We start from the raw sequence: 18,547 nt of genomic DNA, 5'->3' as shown, positions 1-18,547 counted from the left end.
CAATAAACATGCACACAAAATAAAACATTTCTATCTCGAATCATAAATGTACAAAACGAGGTTTCGTACGTCACTCGTTGATTATTTTCGCTTTTCCTTTCCCTCTCGATTATTCGGTGTTGTCGTTAGCTAAAAATAATCATAAAAATATACCACACTATCAATCTCCGTCAAATCAGAATCAAATACCAAATTTCACATATTTTGAAATTTATTCAATTTAGTCCTTAAAATCAAGAGAAACATAACTTTCAATTTAGGGCTTCAAATTAAAATACGATTTCACCAAAACTCATTGGGGACCCTCTTATTTATGTTCTTACCAGCAATTCATGACCATTTTTCATTTTATTCTATTTAGTCCCTAATGTATGAAACTAACAATTAAGCTTTACAATTTAATCCTTTTTATAAACTAAGCTTAATTTCTAACAATTTCACACCATTTTCATCTATTTCTCAACAATGGAACCTTTCAAAAACTCTAACAATTTTATAAATTTGTACATAGGCTAGCTAAATTAAGCTCCCAAAACCTCAAACCTACAATATTAGAATGGGTCAAGACAAACCTAGGAAATTCTAGGTGGTTACCGAGGTTAAAGGTCCCCTGGTTGACCTTTTTTGGCTTGACAGCCTGGCTGTTATGGAAAAATAGGAATCTTTTTATGTTCCAAGGGTTATCCTAGAGCCTTTCAGAAACTATTAAAGTGAAGATTAGTTGGGAAAAACAGTATAGTACAATTAACAGTGGGGTATTCTATAGGAATAGTAGCTTAGTTTTTGAAGGTATTTTAGGAAATTTTAGGAATGGTAGGGAGTTAGAATGCTAAATTTAGCAAGTTCATTTTAGGTTTTGTTTTTTTCACAAAATATATATATAAATTACAAGAAAATGACTTAAAATTGCTTACCAACTTATTGCTGAAAGATATGAAAATTTCTTTAGTTTTTCTCCTTTTTTGAGACGACAATGGTGGAAAATAGATGAAGAAAATGGCACATTCACTATCTTTAGCTTTTATACATGACTTAATAATTAATTAAGCTTTAATTAATTAATTAATTATGTTTTCTTAACTAATTAATCATTACTTTTTAACTTAATTAAGACATACACCACCATCCATAAGAGCGGTTTGTTAACCATTTTAACTCCTTTGTATATTGCAATTTAAGTCTACAAACCTATTTCTAATTAAAATCTATAGCGGTTAAACTTTTATAATTTAATCATTGAGCCTTAATTAACTATAATTTCAACTAAATTGACCTTTCAAATTTCAATTCATCTATACTTTAACTCCATAAATATTCTTATTAAATATTTACAGACTCAATTTACGAAAATAAGGTCATGAAATTGTCTTTCCCCATACCATTAGAAACCGGATCAATACACAATGCTTTTTAATAAATTCGTTATAGTTTCAGACGATTGCATAACAACCTAATCTCATCTTACTTCCTTAATAGTCAAGATAATCGCCATTAATTACTTCCCTTATTGACAAACAACCCTATAATGATCGCTTAAGATTTAATCTATCAATAGCATTAAGAACGGAAAAAACCTAATCCTAACCAACAGACACATAATCAGAGTTTATTTAAGTTAGATCGCAGGCCTACATTACACAAACAATTATGCAGTTCATTACAAATATTAGAATCAATCAATGGATTAAATTTAAAATTGACAATGCAATTGTTCTAAGCTATCAAATGTTGGTCAAATATTTAATATACTTGAACAATTGTAATTCAAGCAAAAGACATGCAAATAAAAAAGAACAAAGAAAAAATTAAGAACATTTATGTAACACCCTAAACATGGCCTAGATGTCCAGACCAAGTTTGCAGAGTCACGTCATCCGTATTAAAATTCATACTTGATAACATTCTAGAATAACGTATTTTTATGTATTAATTATGTATTTATTCTGAGTATGATCCTGCTAATTTGATCTATTTATGGTCTTTTATCTCATAGGGACTAAATTTGAGGCAAAAGCAAAATTAAGGGCCAAAAGCGTGAATTTAGAGACAAAATGGGCCAATGTGTGACACAAGAAAAAGTTGGTGCCAAAAGTGCAAGCATGGAGAACACAAGGGTTGAAATGAAAAAAGTAGAGATTTTATTGTATTAAACTCTATTTTAATTATATTAGGATAATTAATATTGAGATAATTATTAAGGATTATTTTTAGGATTTTATTTTATTTATCTTTATTTATCTTCAATTAAATGTATTTATCTTTTAGGAATTTAAGTAGGATTAGACTATCTCCCCTAGCACTATAAATAGGGGGTGAAGTGACTCAAAAATGGGGAATCCATCTTTTTCTGTAAACACACTATCACAAAAGTTTAGACTTTTGTTCTTTTCATATTTCCTTTTAATAAAATCTCCAGTTTTATTTTATTTATTTTCTTTTCTACCACAACCATGAGCCACTAAACCCATCTAGCCAAAGGTTGTTGAAAATCCCCAAAATGGTTCATGAGGCTTAGAATCCGTACTTAGCCTTCTCAATGAGTATTCATCATTTCTCCGTACTACGAGGCTGACGCTTCCGTCCATGTCCCTTAAGAAGTAAGCTTTTCAACGTATGCAAAGGCGGTCGCTTTGTATGTTTTGGGAAGGTTGCACAGTCGGTTCGTTAGCTTACTGCGTCAGAGGTTGGCGAGCCGAAGAGACAAAATGGCGTGGGATTCGCCATTGAGAAGCGTTGATCTAGCATAAGAGGATCCCACAGAAGCGATTGTTGGCTAGAGTCAGGTTCCACCAAATCGTAAGTCTAAATCATTTGAGCTGGTGGTCGTAGGCGTCCTCTTCCACTATAACTGGCTTATTCGGTTTGGGAAGGATCATCTAAAATCCGAGGATTGAACCCAAGGTGGAACGAGACAACTGGAGGCTGGAATCTCGTATAAGAATTTCCTTTCTCTCAACTCTATTTTTAATTTATCGAATTTTCGATTCAATATTATTAATTCTATTTTTATTTTATTTTATTTTGTTTCCAGATCCAAACCTTTAATTTTGTTTTTTTTTTATTTTTCCAGGAATGCAGGTTTTCTTAGGCAAATTTCTACTTGGGATTTCACAGAACAAGACATTATGCAAATCCAGTCCCTGAGGATTGACCCTACTCCCCTTTTACTATTCTTTTTCATTATTTATTAGGGGTAGGATATTTTTGGTGCTTTCAATGACCGCATCAATACTATCATAACTGTAACACCCCTAACCCGTATCCATCGTCAGAATAGAGTTATAGAGCATTACCGGAGTTTACAAATTAATTTACAGAGAATTCATTTCATCAAGCATTCATATTTATAACCAATCAAAATCAAAACATTAATGAACTAACGTTGGCCAATTTAACTTACACATGCCATTATAACCAAAATCAAATCATTCAAAATTATCTATATAACCAATGGATAGTGTAATATATCTCCGACAAGTTTCCAACCCAATCGAACTTCCGATAATCATTTCAATGCATCTAATAATTATACATATTACCAATAAGAATTCAATTCCAATAATAAAACACATATTTATATAATATTCATCACCAAATAACATTCACTTTAATTAAATTATACGAATATAGTTTATACGAACTTACCGGGCTAAATTGCGAAATACCAAAATTTAAGGACATTTTGGTAATTTTCTATTTTCCTTAAATTTCCACCCAATCTTGATCTAAATTAATATTTCATTCAATTTATTAATTTAAATAATAAAAAATTTATTTCATGCAATTTGGTCACTTTTTGACATTTTTACAAAATTACCCTAAAAATTTTACTTTTATTCAATTTAGTCACTGAATCTAAAACATGTAAATTAGCTATTTTAAAAATAAACCCATATTAGCTGAATATTCACATATATTTTTCCTCCTCCTCCACTCCATTCCACATCCTTGATATATACATAATACCACTATTTAATTGTTTACTCATAACAAGTTGTTCACTTGAGACATAGTCACTAAATAATTTATATCTTAAGCTACAGAGCTCCGAATTGAAATCCGTAAATTTTATATAAAACTAGACTCACATATCTTCTTACCGTAAAATTTTCAAAATTTTTGGTTTACCCAATAAGTACAGTTTATTCTTTAAATTTTCCCCTATTTCACTATTCGGCAGTTCTGATTCCTCTTCACTAAAAATTAATTATCTCTTTGTAAAGAATTCAGATGATGTCCTTGTTTATTTCTATTGAAAATATACTCATTAAGGATTTTAAAAATATAAATAATAACCCATAATTATTGTTCTCAAATTTTTTATGATTTTCCAAAGTCAGAACAAGGGAACCCGAAATCATTCTAACCTTATTTCACAAAATTTATTATATCTCATGATTTAAAACTCCATTGCTTACACTGTTTCTTCTATGAGAAACTAGACTCATTAAGCTTTAATTTCATATTTTATTAATCTTCTAATTTGATTCCCACAATTTTGGTGATTTTTAAAGTTAGATTACTGCTGCTATCCAAAACTGTTGTAATGCAAGATGTTGATTACTGAGTTTAAACTTCCTTATTCTTTTTTTTCTATAATATCTCCCATCACTTTCTATTATTTCCCTTCACTAATATATCAAGAACATAATACCTTATTTAAGAAAACTCTACTATAACATCATTTCCATGCTTTTTCAATAATATCAAACTTAAAATATATTGAAATCTTATGTTCTTACCTTGTCCTATTAGTTTCAACCTTTAACTTGATTTTCTCTCTCCTCTAGCTTCCCTTTCTTGAATCTAACTTGATATTCTAGCTCCCCATAGTCTTCTTGTTATCTTTCTCTCTTGATGGATATGAAAATTCTTTTTATTTCTAGGTGAAAATGGTGAGGTTTTGGCAGAAGGACCAAATTGTAAAGAAAGCAAAACTTTCTTTCTTTCTCTCTTCTTCTCACGTTGGTGCATGGGAAAAATGGTGGGATGAGATTCTTCATGTTCCTTTACTTATATATATACTAAATAAAATAATAATAAAATAATAAAATAATATTTAAAATCAAATTAAAATATTAATAAACTCATATTTATTTATTTAATTAATCTAAAATATCTCCAACATCATCATTGCCTTCTAGATTTCTCTCTCTTCTAGTTTACCATTTTACCCTTTATAATCTTTGAAAATTCCATTATTAAGTCATCACTTAATTTGGTAAAATTATGATTTAGTCCTCAAAATTCTTCACCTTTTCAATTTGGTCCTAATTCATCCATTTTCCTTAGTTTTTAGATTATTCCACCCTTAAAATATTTGCACCATTGGTCCTTCAAATTTTTCATATTTACACTTTATCCCCTCAAATTTTGAGTATTTACTCTTAATCAATAAAACTTTTCTCACTTTTGCGATTTAATCCATTCTTGAATTAATATATCATAATATACTTCCCAATGTTGCCATAACTCAAAAATTCCCCTTTTTTCACTTTATTTCCTTATTTTACTATATCAAGGATACCTACTTTCTTACTGTAGTAATTTTTGGTGTATTACAGTAGTAATTTTCGGGATATTACAATAACGCAGTCGAATTGAACCATTCATTACGTAACATTCATCACAACAATAATTTAAAACATATAACCTTCATAAATTCCATAACATCATAGAACATAAGTCCCTAATAGTAATGCTTAAAAGAAAAGATAATAGTTTGACTAAGCTTCCGCGAAACTGACCTTATCAAGATTTGGAACCACCAAAAATCCAGTCAATAAAAGGGTGAGTTGTGAACTCAATGTGTAAAAGGAATGTAATTCAACAATGATTGGTTATAAAGAAATTCCAGTTCAGAGATTCGGTTTGACATAGAAGTATGTTCAGTCCAGATTTAGAGTAGAGATGTTACACATATGTACATATATACAATTTTAGTTCAAATATGGTCCAGATCTGATTCAGATGCAATATTCCTATTTTCGTCCGCTACACACCATCTTCAGCCATTCTAACACACCATTATGGACATTTAATGCCCATTCATCCCTGCACACCTTTAGAGTGTTCATTGACACTATCATAGAAACGTGGCTTAGCTGCTAGATTAATATGCAACAAGCGCCAGAATCAGAGTAATACTCATTTTGGCATAGCCACGATTTCAGTACAAACTCCATCCTTCTTCACAACCTCCTAACACATGCCAATGCAGAACACAAATACCCGTAACATATGATCAGTCATTCTAACTCATTATATAATTAACTAAGATAGTTTCAAAATAGAGTAGATATCACAGTGCACATATAATATTATTTACTCACGGATCAGTCTAAATGTATCAGACAGTTCTTACATAATCAAATTCGATTATTCATACTTTGAGGAAACAGATATCAAGGTTAAGTAACATTCTCAGCCTCAAAAGACAGTTTTCAGGCCTGATAACCTACCACACGGCCTGGTCACACGTCTGTGTGCTTTGGCTGTGTGGTTTTTAAGCATAAACAGTGAGTTACACGGCTCGGGTACACACTCGTGTCCCTGTCCGTATGGCTTTTGTGCTACAAATAGTGAGTTACACGACCCAAACACACGCCCACGTCTATTGCCCGTGTGAACCCAGCACTAGCATGGCCACACACGGCCTAGAGACATGCCCGTGTGGTTTCCTGTGTGACCCCAATTTAGTAAATAGTGAGTTACATGACCGTTCAAACGACCTGCCACACACCCGTGTGGCTCACACAGCCTAGTCACACGCCCTTGTGGTTGGCCGTGTGGCGTCGATAGCCACCATTTTCGGCAATCCTAATCCTGTGAAATTAAATTTTTCGAGAAGCACCTGATTTCGTTTTGACGGGGAAACAACACGGAGACTACCCGGAACCTAATTAATCATTCAACAACCAATCACACCATCAATTTCAATATTTAGAAAAATCAACCCACTGCTAAGATTATGTCCAAAGATTCGACGCAATTCCAACTCGATTCGTACACTAACCTCGCACGAAACAGGAGAAATCAGACTAACATTGTAACAACTCATTTTTTAGTGGTGTTGGAAACAGCAGTTTCAGGGCCACCAAATCTGAAGAGTAAGATCGTAAATATTATTATTTTATATTTATGAGTCAAATGTGATTTTTAAAAATGTTTTTGATTTGATAATTTATGTTATATAAGTGATTTATTAAGTTCAAGTGATTTTAGAAATGAGGTATCGGGACCTTTTTTTATAACCTGAGCTGTAAATATTTTTATAAATATTTAGGGAGTGTCATTAAGGTGGTATTCAAGTTTCGTTAAGAAATTTTAACGTTTTGATGGTTAATTAATTAAAAGGACCAAATTAAAAAGTACATTCCGGGACTTTATTCCGTAAATCGACTTGTAAATATTTATTAAAAATGTTTATGAAGCTAGTTTTGTAGTTAATTAGATTTCGGTTAAGTGAATTTGCTTGAATTAAAAGTAATTAAGTATAAGGACTAAATTGCATATAGGGTGGAAGTTGAATTATATATTAAAGAAAAATTTAAGGGTCTAAATAAGTAATTATGCCATTGGCATTAAATGAGGTCACATAAGGATGAAAATAGTTGTAAAATTTAAAGTTAAAATATATATTATAATATTATGCTAAATTATTAAGTATATATATTATATTATAAATAAAAAGAAAGCAAGATAGAAACGAAACGGAAAGAAAAAGAAAGAAAAGAAAGAAAAGAAAAGGGAAAGAAATGAAGGAGAAAGCCACGGCATTAGGGGCTTCAATTGTTCAAAGTTCAATTGGTTAGTCAATTTAGTCTCTTTTTCTTGTAATTTTTATGTTTTTGAAATTCCAGCGTTAAATACTACCCGACCCATGTCAAAATTTTAGAAATTATTGAGTTTTTAAATGTTGTCTATGTTGAATAATTTTAGTATTGGAGACTAAATTGATAGATTTTTAAGCTAGAAATGAAAAAGGATTAAATTGTAGAACAAATTGTAAATTTTGAGTAATATGGAGTAAATTATGAAAATTTTGAAATTTAGGGATTTAAGTGAAATTAGAGAGTTAAATCTAGTTTATAGTGGAAATTGAATGAAAATATAGGATTAAATGTAAAGAAATTGATTAAATGCTAAAGTTACATATTTTATGTAATTAAATTGGTTACTTTATGAGAGTGCACCACTAATTTTTCCATTTTTATATTGAATTTTGTGCAGGGGTACAATTTGGGGCTAAATAGAAGAAAAAGAAAACAATTGGGCTAGATTGAAGAAATGAGCAAAGAAGATGGGCCAAAGCAAAAATTTTCCAAGATTAATTAGCTGAAATTTTTGTTGACTTTGTGGGAGATTATGTTGGGATTTTTTTTATATAATGAAATATTTTTTCCTTGATTTTCTATGACTAGTTGGCTCTTAATTTAGCAAAGCCACTAGAATAAATAGTGAATTACTTTGTTCATTTTAATCATCAAGTCAGAAATCAAGCTTTCATCTTTTCTTCATTTCTCACGTAGCATTTTGTTGTTTTTAGTTTCTTTTTCTTCAATTTATTAATTTCTAGTTAGCCACCAGCTTAAACCATTTGCAATTCCTTTTTCAAATTCCCTTTTCATTTCCTATAGCTAACCATCCCACTTTAATATATTACTAAATTTCCAGCCCCCATACTTAATCACGCCTCCCATCCTTTTCACCCATTTTTTACCTTATTTAATTTATCCAATACCAACATGCCCCAAACCTTAGTTAACTAAATCCATTTTCAGCTTTAGGTCGGAGTTAGCCTCGTCAAAACCCGTGAATTACGAACCCAAGCAATTTAACTCCTAAATTCCAATGCTTATTATTTTTCCGGATTAAGAGTATGATTTTGTCAATTCACAAAGTCAGATCAACACTAAGTCAAAAAGACGTCGTTTGAGTTAGTGTGGTTAGACGTACAGTTGGAATTTCGAAAGGATCGATTTTTGATTGGTTTTCCGTGAACACATTGGCCTGCCAAGTGGGGATTGCTGTTTGGTTCCATCAAGGGAAGTAGTAACTAGATTTAAATGTCCCACGCAGTTGAAGGCATTGGTTCGAGCTAGGCTCTTCTAGAACACAAAGCTGTCGGAGTTCTAATTCACGAGCATTTCGTTGGTTGTTCGATCGGTAAGGGTTAGTTATTGGACGTTCCATAACTAATTTACACAAGGAAGAGTTGGTGTCCGAGGCGTCCTTGGTAGCTATAACTAGCTTATTAGAAAGAGGGGTTCATCTAATTTCGACGATCGGTTCAAAGACGAGAAAAATTCGAGCCTAAAGCTGAGCTTAGTTTAATTCATTTTTCTTCAGATTTATTTAACTGCTTTTTATTATTTTATTTTCAGCTTTTACTTTTTACGCATTTTATTTATTTATTTTAGGTTTCAAACTTTATCCCCTTGAACTTCTTGGGCACGACAACTGCCCTGACATAAATCTGGTCAAGAGAGCAACAATTTGCAGTAAACCCAGTCTCTGAGGGATCGACCCTACTCCCTATACTACTTAAATTGCAAATTAAGCGTAGGTTTATATTGGTGGATTCGACACCCATCAGAAATAAAGTTAGTCTCGATTTAGGGACTAAATTGAAAATTAGGCAAATATTGAGCAAAAATTGAACTGTGCAATATAAAATTGAATTGTATTGTATTGATGAATTTTAATTGTTTTAATTCCGTAGCTAACGTCGTACCAGAATCTTCGACTAAAAAGGGGAAATATAAAGTCGACGAGGAATAGCTCGAAATTTCTGGTTTGTATTTCTATAATCCAAATTTAGTTGTTAATTCTTATAATTCAATTTACTGTATATGGTAAGTGTTGAGGTGAGAATTATCGTGTTTTGCAATTGAAATGGATTGATTTAGCATGTGATAAATTTATTGAATTTATATTGATTGAATTGGTATATATATTGAATACATATTGATTATTTGAATTGAATTGAATATTAGTTGTATTTGAAAAGTAAATTGAAACCCTATTAACTGTATGGGGCTGAGTCGGATATAGATGGCATGCCATAGGATTGGAAGAGTTCAGGGATTTCTTGGACTTCGAGTTGATGAAACACTAGGTGTCAATTTACTACTTCGGATTAATTCGAGGAGGCACTGAGTGCTAATTTACTTCGGTTTAGTCGATGAGACACTGTGTGTCAATTTATTACTTCGAATTATCCGATGAGGCACTAGGTGCCAAACTGGTGTGTTTTGGTTGGATCTGTGTAGCCGTCCGAGTCTAGTCGTGTTAATAAGGGTAAATGAATAATAAAGTTTTATACTGGATATTAAAATAGTATGGTATGAGAAATGGAAGTGAAATAGTGAATTGAAAATAGAATGTGAAATATGTTGTAAATATATGGAATATATGAGTTATATACTCATGAAATGACTATGAAATGGACATTGCAATTGTATAATGAAATGTGAAATAAATTGTGAAAAGCTATTTATGTAACAAGTATGAGAATTTAGATATTTGTGAAACAAATGAAATATGATATGATTGTTGTAATAATTAAATATTAATATGTGTTTATATTTCAACTGTATATTTGTAATTTTTTTATTTTTAAGTATTCGAACTATAGAAATACCACTAAGTTTTATTCAGCGTACGGTTTTGTTTCTCATGCGCAGGTTAAGTACTTAACTTTTGACCGTCGATTCAGCATCCAACAACGATCCCGAACTCAAACGTGGTGATGTTTATCTTTTGTGTCGGCATGCACCTAGGGTGTCTAAAATAATAGTTATTTTGTGGTTTGATTGTAAATGATGTTATAAGTTTAATTTTGGTTGGTTTTATATATATAAATATGTGTTTGTTTCTTAAGCCATATTATGGCATGATAAATTGAACTAAATCTAGATAGGTGCATGCGAATTTAATTCTATGTTTAAGTACTCATGAACTAGGCAAAATTGATTTAGATTTGATATGTTTATAATTTGGATTAAAATGATGCTTTGATTACTTGTTTTGATGATATGAAATGTTTGAAATTTCTGTCTGTTTGATCTGTACACTCCAGTAATGCTCCGTAACCAGGTTTCAGTGAGGGATACGGGTTGGGGGTGTTACAAACACGGTGGATTAACGTCTCTTGCAATATCCTTGCCTAAACAAAGTAACCAATCAGATGTTTAACAGAACGTCAAGTAAACGAGCAAAATCCCGTTTCGACAGAAAAGTGCTAACTCAATGGAAATCGCAAACAAAAGAAAATCACAACGGAACTTACACAATATCGACTGTACAGGCAACAAGACTTCCCAATTCACATAAAATCAATTGCAGAAAAGAATAAAATAAAAAGAACAACAACAAAAACAAAGAACTTAGAAGTTTTTAGAAAAGAAAAGAACGATAGCATTTCCTTTGAAGGTTTTAAATTAACCACCACCCCTTCCAGCATTTGCAAAAAAGATATATTTCCTAACGTATACAATGGGATTTGAACTCGAAACCAAACATAATACAAACAGATGCTTAACTAGTGAACTAGTAGGCTCATTCTTAATACCGATTTACCTAGAATTGCACTTAACCACCTAACACATGGGTAAGGGTATATTTTTAAAAATAACAAAACTTTTAGCAATGCAACTCGAACTCCAGACCGTAAACATAGAAGCAGAGCAAAAAATCACAGATACAAAAGTTAATTATTACAGATTCTCACAATTAAACTCTTAAATTTTTGGGGCGTTACAATGTAGATCTCACAAACTTTATAGAATCAACCTTTGAAATTTATTTTGATTAGAAATGAAGGTTTAGAATTCCATAAAGAAAATAATATGCAAAATCAAAATAAAACTAAGGTGACTATGTCTAGGTCTTGTCAAGTCTTAACCTAATAATATCTATTTATTGGGAAAAATATAATAGATAAAATACAAAAATACCTTTAATTAAATAGAACAAAATATTTCTAAGCTTTTGGCAATTTTCGTAACAAACTTACAAACCATATCTTAATACTTTCGTATGCTTTTTTTAATGTTATTGTTTGAATCATGAAATAACTTTAGTTATAATTTTCAATTTCCATCGAATTAGTAAATTATGGGCCCAAAATGGAAATATATAACTTGAAATCTGTTATAGATAAAGTTTTATTAGCTCAAATTTTCTAGTTGTCGATCTCAATCTCAAGATTGTTTTGGGTTATTATTGTTTTTGGGGTTTGTTGATGTATATGTATTTTTGGGGTTCAATCTAGTAGTTGAATTTTGTTATAATACTCAATCCATCGGGTTTGGAGTATAGCCCTTGGATCGCTGCATGTTCAGCATCTTTAAATGAACGTATGTTCATCTTAACCGCCCCAACCCCCCCAAAAAAAAAAAGCAAATTAGTTCATTATTACTAGCATAAATTAGTATTATTGGTCCAGTCATTGCTGCTGTGATTATAGTTAAATGAAACTCTAGTCTACTTTTGCTAAAAAGAAGTCTAGTCTAGCAAATCAAAGTGCCGTTAGGCAGAGCATCTTCCCTTACAAAAAAAATTAATGTTAATCTTCTAAGCTTGTTAAGAAGAGAGAGAAAAGCCAATAATAAGGCAAAGACATGCTTAAGCAGAGACTGGGATTTGAAGTGTCGACATCGATGGATACCTTCTGCAACCAAAAAAAACTATGCACGCTCTCTCACGCTGAACCGCACAGTCAGAGTCTCCCTCCAGCTCCAGGCTCACTCACTCACCCCCTCACTCGACGCGGGTACCTCTCTCTTTCAAGAACCATAAATAAAGTAAATAAAATAAACACCATTAAATACAATGCTCCCGAGAAAACAATGCTAGTAGGGTAATATTTTTGTGGCTGCGTTTTGCAGTTCCAGTACAATGATGACCCCTCCCTCTAATCATGCATAGAGTATTCTATATTATTTTCTTTATTATTAGAATATACAATAAACCTCCTTTTTTCTCTCTCTCTGCGCCTTCTTACTTGTCAAAATCAATCATCAACATAACATTGTGTTGTTGTATTAACTGATAATTAACTGAAGGGTCTTATTCATGGCAGTTCCACAATCCCGACTTTTTTCTGTTACTTCTTTCTTGGCCTAGATGTTTGCTTTAGCTTGCTATGATTTCCCATTGCTTTCACCTTTCCCTTTTGGAGATACGTTGGCCATCATAAAACTCCAAAAGAAGCACAAAAAACCCTTGCAAAGTTTTTGGCAATTAATAAAACAAAGATAAGAATTTGAGAGAGACCAGTATCCCAACCAAGCTAGTTCATCAGTAATGGTGCTGGCGCTTCCTCTTCTGGTTCTTGTCTAAGGTTTCTCTCTGGCTGTCTCTTGTTCGGGCACATTTGAGATGGGTGGCAATAAAGGAGATGCAACCAAGAAGCAAACACCCCAGCCAACTCAACAACTCTCATCTTCTCCCAAAGAGCCCCTTGAGGAATCTTCAGAATCAAGGCAAAAGCATCTCCAGCAACCATCAGCTGTTGTGGTCACAGCGACTGGACCTCCTTTCATATCTGCGCCTTTATACGTCCCAACTGGTGCGACTTCTCCCTTTGAACAACAATTTGAGTCTGTCAATCCCAAGAGATCTCGATACAACAGTGGCCAATGGAAACTGCTCCCATCACCATCTTCCCTACAGTCGCAAGCCCAAATGGCTATAATCACCAGCGAATCAAGCCCATCACCCACAAATCCCATTAACCCTCAAACTCAGGCTCAGACCACAGCAGCTTCCTCCTCAGACGCAGCCTCATCTCCACCCCACTCTCCTCTCCCATCCACAACCTCAGGCCAGGAAACCAACAAACCGGAAGATCAGCAATTTCATCACCAATTCAGAAAGGGAAAGTATGTGAGCCCCGTCTGGAAACCGAATGAAATGTTGTGGTTAGCAAGGGCTTGGAGGATTCAATATCAAGGAGGGTCTGATGCGCCTGGCTCTTCTTCAAGAAGTGGCCACCAAGAGATTGGTCCTCTTACAGGCAGCGATGTTGCAGTCCAATCAACAAGAGGCAAGACTAGGGCTGGCAAAGATAGGGAAGTAGCTGAGTTTTTAAACAAACATGGAATCAATAGAGATGCCAAAACTGCTGGTACGAAGTGGGATAATATGTTAGGTGAGTTTAGAAAAGTTTATGAATGGGAGAGAGGGGGAGAAAGGGAGCAAGTTGGCAAGAGTTACTTCAGACTTTCTCCTTATGAGAGAAAACTGCATAGATTGCCAGCTTCCTTTGACGAGGAAGTCTTCGAGGAGTTGTCTCAGTTCATGGGGCCCCGCATGCGAACTTCACAAAGCAGAGGAGCTTCTGGGATTGCTTCAAGTGATGATGGTCGGTCAGTTCTTTCTGGTCCTAGACCGCTTCCTCCTCCCCCTCCATTCAAAGTAGATGAACTTCCTCTCTCAGGTAAACAGACATCCTGTATTTCTTTCTTCGAATTTTTATTTTTAAAGATTCTTGAATATAACTAAAGCCAGACCGCTGTTGTGGTTTTATATCGTTTCATTTAGTGAGGACAAAACAACTAGTAACGGCTACCGGAGGAGATGCTTTCTTTCATGGAACAAGAGGAAGTCTGGTAGGGTTCGACACTTCATTGGACGTTGGGTTAGGTCTTCCTTCTTCATCTTCCAAGGAACTACGTAGAATTGGGAAGATAAGAATGACATGGGAGGAGTCAGTAAGTTTATGGGCGGAAGAAGGCGAGCACCATAGAGGAAGAGTGAGACTTCAAGGTTCAAGCTTTTTAAACGCAGATGAACTCACGTTCTTTGATGATTCCGTAGTTGCTTGCACAATGGAAGCCTTTGAAGATGGCCCTCTAAAAGGTTTCTCTGTCGATAGATTCGTCAATGGACAGCAAGTCAAAGTGTTTGGTAGGAGAAAGTCATCCGCAGCTTCTGCATCTTCTGTTACAGGCATGTTTGTTAATGTTACTAATTCTGAAACTTTTCAGGAATCTCCATCTAAAAGTCACTCTCTTTCTCTCTCTATGAACCAGGTTTCACTGAAAGAGCGCAGCTTCCCTTTGCAGAATCCTCTATCAGATGTAAGTCCAATTAAAACTATTGTTTTTACTTAACAATCTAGCTTGAACATTGCAAATAGAATCTAAGAAATATCTTGACTTCTCGATGGCTACCTCGGAGAAAGTGCTTTTATAGCTATTTTCATATTTGAAATTTATTGGTATTGTACTGAATTTTATATATTTTTATATATGCATTCTTTGATAAGATTATTATTCGGTTAACTGCAGCAATGCCTCCCTTGGAGTTCCAAGACCCAACAGACTACTACATTGGGTGTCTTCGAGTTCCCCCAACGATACTGCCAGGTTTGTTTGAACTTTCATGGCACTTGCAAGAGCCTCTACCCGAGGAATATCGATTTCCTCTAAGGAAAGATGTGTACCGAGATTTGCCGGCTGGTAAAGAAGTTTTATTTACTACTACTAGTGAATTGTTAGATTGTAGAGCTATGGTGTATGATGTCTTGAGCTCGATCATACGCACCAACCCTAGTCTCAGTGCTGCTACTGCCACAAGCAGAGACTCTTTTATTGGCCTTTGGGACGATTGCATCAATAGGGTTATCTCCAAATTTTGTTCCGTTGAAATGGTTATTATCCGAAAACCGTCTTCATCATCAACTGAGCCTTTGCAGGATCAATGGCCAAATGTGACTGGTTTTGTTAGAAATTTTTGCTTGTGGAGGGGAGAGGAGACTGATCAAGTGAGGGAAGGTCATCCTGACCCATCATCTTCTCTAGTGGAGAAGTTGCTATGGACTTACATGGATCTTCCGTACGTATTAGGCTATTATGCTGTGGGCTACATGGTAACATTCTGCGCATTAAGCCGATCACAAGATCGCATTTTAAGGACAGATTTATATTCTGTAGATCTTTCTTCCCCCTCAGAGAGACTGAAAGCCCTAGTGCCTTGCTGTAGAATAGCAGGCCTGTTGCCCTTGCTGGCTGATCGATGCTTTAATACCATCAGTAATGTTGGTTCGTACAAGCAATTTCCATTCAGCGATTTTGAAAGGATTAATTTGCGGAATGGAAGTATAATGGAAATGACACCAAATACGGTGACAAGGTCATTTTCGAACAAGAAGAAATGGGCAGCAGTGAAAGAAATATATGACATATTGGATCATCGAATCCCGCACTCTGAACTTATTTGTCGGGCATGTGAAAAAGATCTTGTATTGGTGTTTAAACCTAGAGGGTGCAAATTCAAGCCCATTAACTGTGAGCAACTTGTAGAAGCTGTTAAGTACGTGACAAAAGCATTGGTAGCTCTACATGACTTATGCTTCATGCACAGGGACTTGGGCTGGGACAAAGTGCTGAGACGGAGCGACACAGAGAACGAATGGTTCGTTTGTGGGTTCGACGAAGCCGTGGGTGCACCCCAGATATACCCACACCCAGTGGCGGGTGCGGATACAGATGCGCGTGGAAGGCACGCGCCCGAAATGGGGAGGGGGTTGCACGGCGTCAAAGTGGACGTGTGGGGAGTAGGCTACTTGATCAAGACCTGTGGGCTCACGAACGTGCCTAAAATGCTGAGGGAGTTGGAAACCAGGTGCTTGGATCAGAACCCTGAGCAGAGGCCGACTGCAGCCGATTGTTACCACCACTTGCTACAGGTGCAGTCAGCTTCGTCCGGTGCACCCTATTGAAGGACACCATCACAGATTAGCGATTCACTCTATTTAATTCTACGCTAGTTTCAGCTTTATGTCGCATTAATTAAGTCCTGGAGTTGAGCTTAGTTTTAGGTCATTATGATTTATGCTACATTAATATTTGTTTTTTCCAGTTCGTGGAGGTATGATTGTTTCGGTGGTGGGGGCAGTTGATGCAGTTTGATACCTTAAAAATGAATGAGAAAAGGGGGGGAGGGGGTTGTGTTTTCCAAAGGTGGGCCTCGATCTGATCAACAGCTGATCTGGTCTGATATTTTGGAAAGGAATGGCGGCTGCTGCTAAACGCCGGCTGCTCGGGTTAACCAGTTAGTTCTTTCTATTCAAATCAAATCAAGATTTATAAAGTGGTTTCCAGTACTTTTTCTTCCTTTCTCAATCAGGGGACAAATTTATTAAAGGCTCTACCCTTCCTGAACTGAAACAGAAACATAGAAAATAACACCTAAAATGCCTTTACAACCATGCCGAAATTAATTTGTTGCTAAAATTAAGTCACTCTTTTATTATTTCTGACTGATAAAATATTAGTAATTACTGACTGTTGCAGATGCAGTCTGAGATGTCTCGAGGTATGATATGTGCGGGATTTTGTTATTTGCCCACTGCTATTAGTATAGCATATGTAAGTTTAATTTAATCAAACAATCAAGCAATTGTATTTTGTTCTCTGTTGCTAAAATTGCCCAAACATGCTTGCCTACTTAAAAAATTTATATTAAGATAAAACAATTAAAACCCTAGAAATTTTGAACATGCCGATGGCCACCTAAATTGAAATCTCCATGTTTGAAGTTTGAAGTGTAATAATACTGCAGAACAGTTTACAGATTTGACTTTTGTTGTAAATATAAAAAAGAAAAGAAAAAGCGTAAATGTTTATCATCTTTGCAAACCCCACATATCCTGAAGCACTATAATTCCATCTCCACATATTCCCATCCTACACTGTCAAAATGCACCTTTAATGCAGCATAATACTTGAATTGCCTTCATCTAAGCCTCTTTTAATCTAATTATTATTACTTCTGGCAGAGAGGCTTTTCTGCCTATATGCTATACCTACGTAACCTAATTACCTAATGCACTCATAGATGCACTTTTGTAGATCTATCTTTTAGCGGTAACATAAAAATTGCTAGAAAAAAAAAACAAAAACATTTCGATGCTTCTTTTCATGCATATGATATCATCTACTAAGTCAAGCTTGCTGTTCCGTCAATGATGCTGATCATCCGTTAATTGAGATGGCGAGAAACAGAAACCAGGTTTAAATTAAGAGAGGTCCTATGGCCACGAGAGTTTCATGTCCATTCTCTCACAAGTTTTCTATATCTTCCTCCGTTGATGTTGCTTTCGTATGGCATCATCCCCACGTAGCCATTGACAAGCATATATGGTCCAGTCCAGTTCCAAATGGACAGTGCTCTCCACGTGGGGCCACTATGTTTTCCACTATGGCGTCGCACCATAGAATAACCTCAACCACGATCACGTCCCTTCAATGCTGCGATCATAGCTTTGGTAGCAAAAAGAGATGCTATAGATATATGAAAAGAAAAATACACGAAGATTGTGATTTCTCTTCAACCTTTATCTCACCCACGTATATAGGATAACGTAGCCCTAAAGATGGGCTGTTGCCTTGCCTGAATATGGGTTACAGTGACAGAACCAATGATACCAGACATTGTAGCAACTTTTTTGGGCAGCTTATTTATTCCAAACCCCCACCTCAAAATCTTAAAAGGAATCCTTGTAAAAAGTTGCCTGCTAGGCTTTTTCAAGGTA

The 18,547-nt window shown here is 34.7% G+C and overlaps 1 protein-coding gene across 1 annotated transcript; it reads left to right on the top strand.

Annotated features, from left to right (window-relative positions):
* Positions 1–13,086: 13,086 nt before the first annotated feature.
* LOC105784438 (uncharacterized) lies at positions 13,087–17,338 on the top strand. Its single transcript, XM_012610423.2, has 4 exons — positions 13,087–14,446; positions 14,551–14,958; positions 15,042–15,089; positions 15,300–17,338. The coding sequence occupies exons 1-4, from the start codon at positions 13,387–13,389 to the stop codon at positions 16,730–16,732; spliced, it is 2,949 nt and encodes a 982-aa protein (XP_012465877.1). The 5' UTR covers positions 13,087–13,386; the 3' UTR covers positions 16,733–17,338.
* The last annotated feature ends 1,209 nt before the right edge of the window (positions 17,339–18,547 follow it).

Source organism: Gossypium raimondii, chromosome 7 (assembly GCF_025698545.1).
Source record: "Gossypium raimondii isolate GPD5lz chromosome 7, ASM2569854v1, whole genome shotgun sequence".
NCBI classification, from domain to species: Eukaryota; Viridiplantae; Streptophyta; class Magnoliopsida; order Malvales; family Malvaceae; genus Gossypium; species Gossypium raimondii.
Note: the sequence above shows the minus strand (reverse complement) of the source record. Positions and strands in the feature narration are given on the sequence as shown.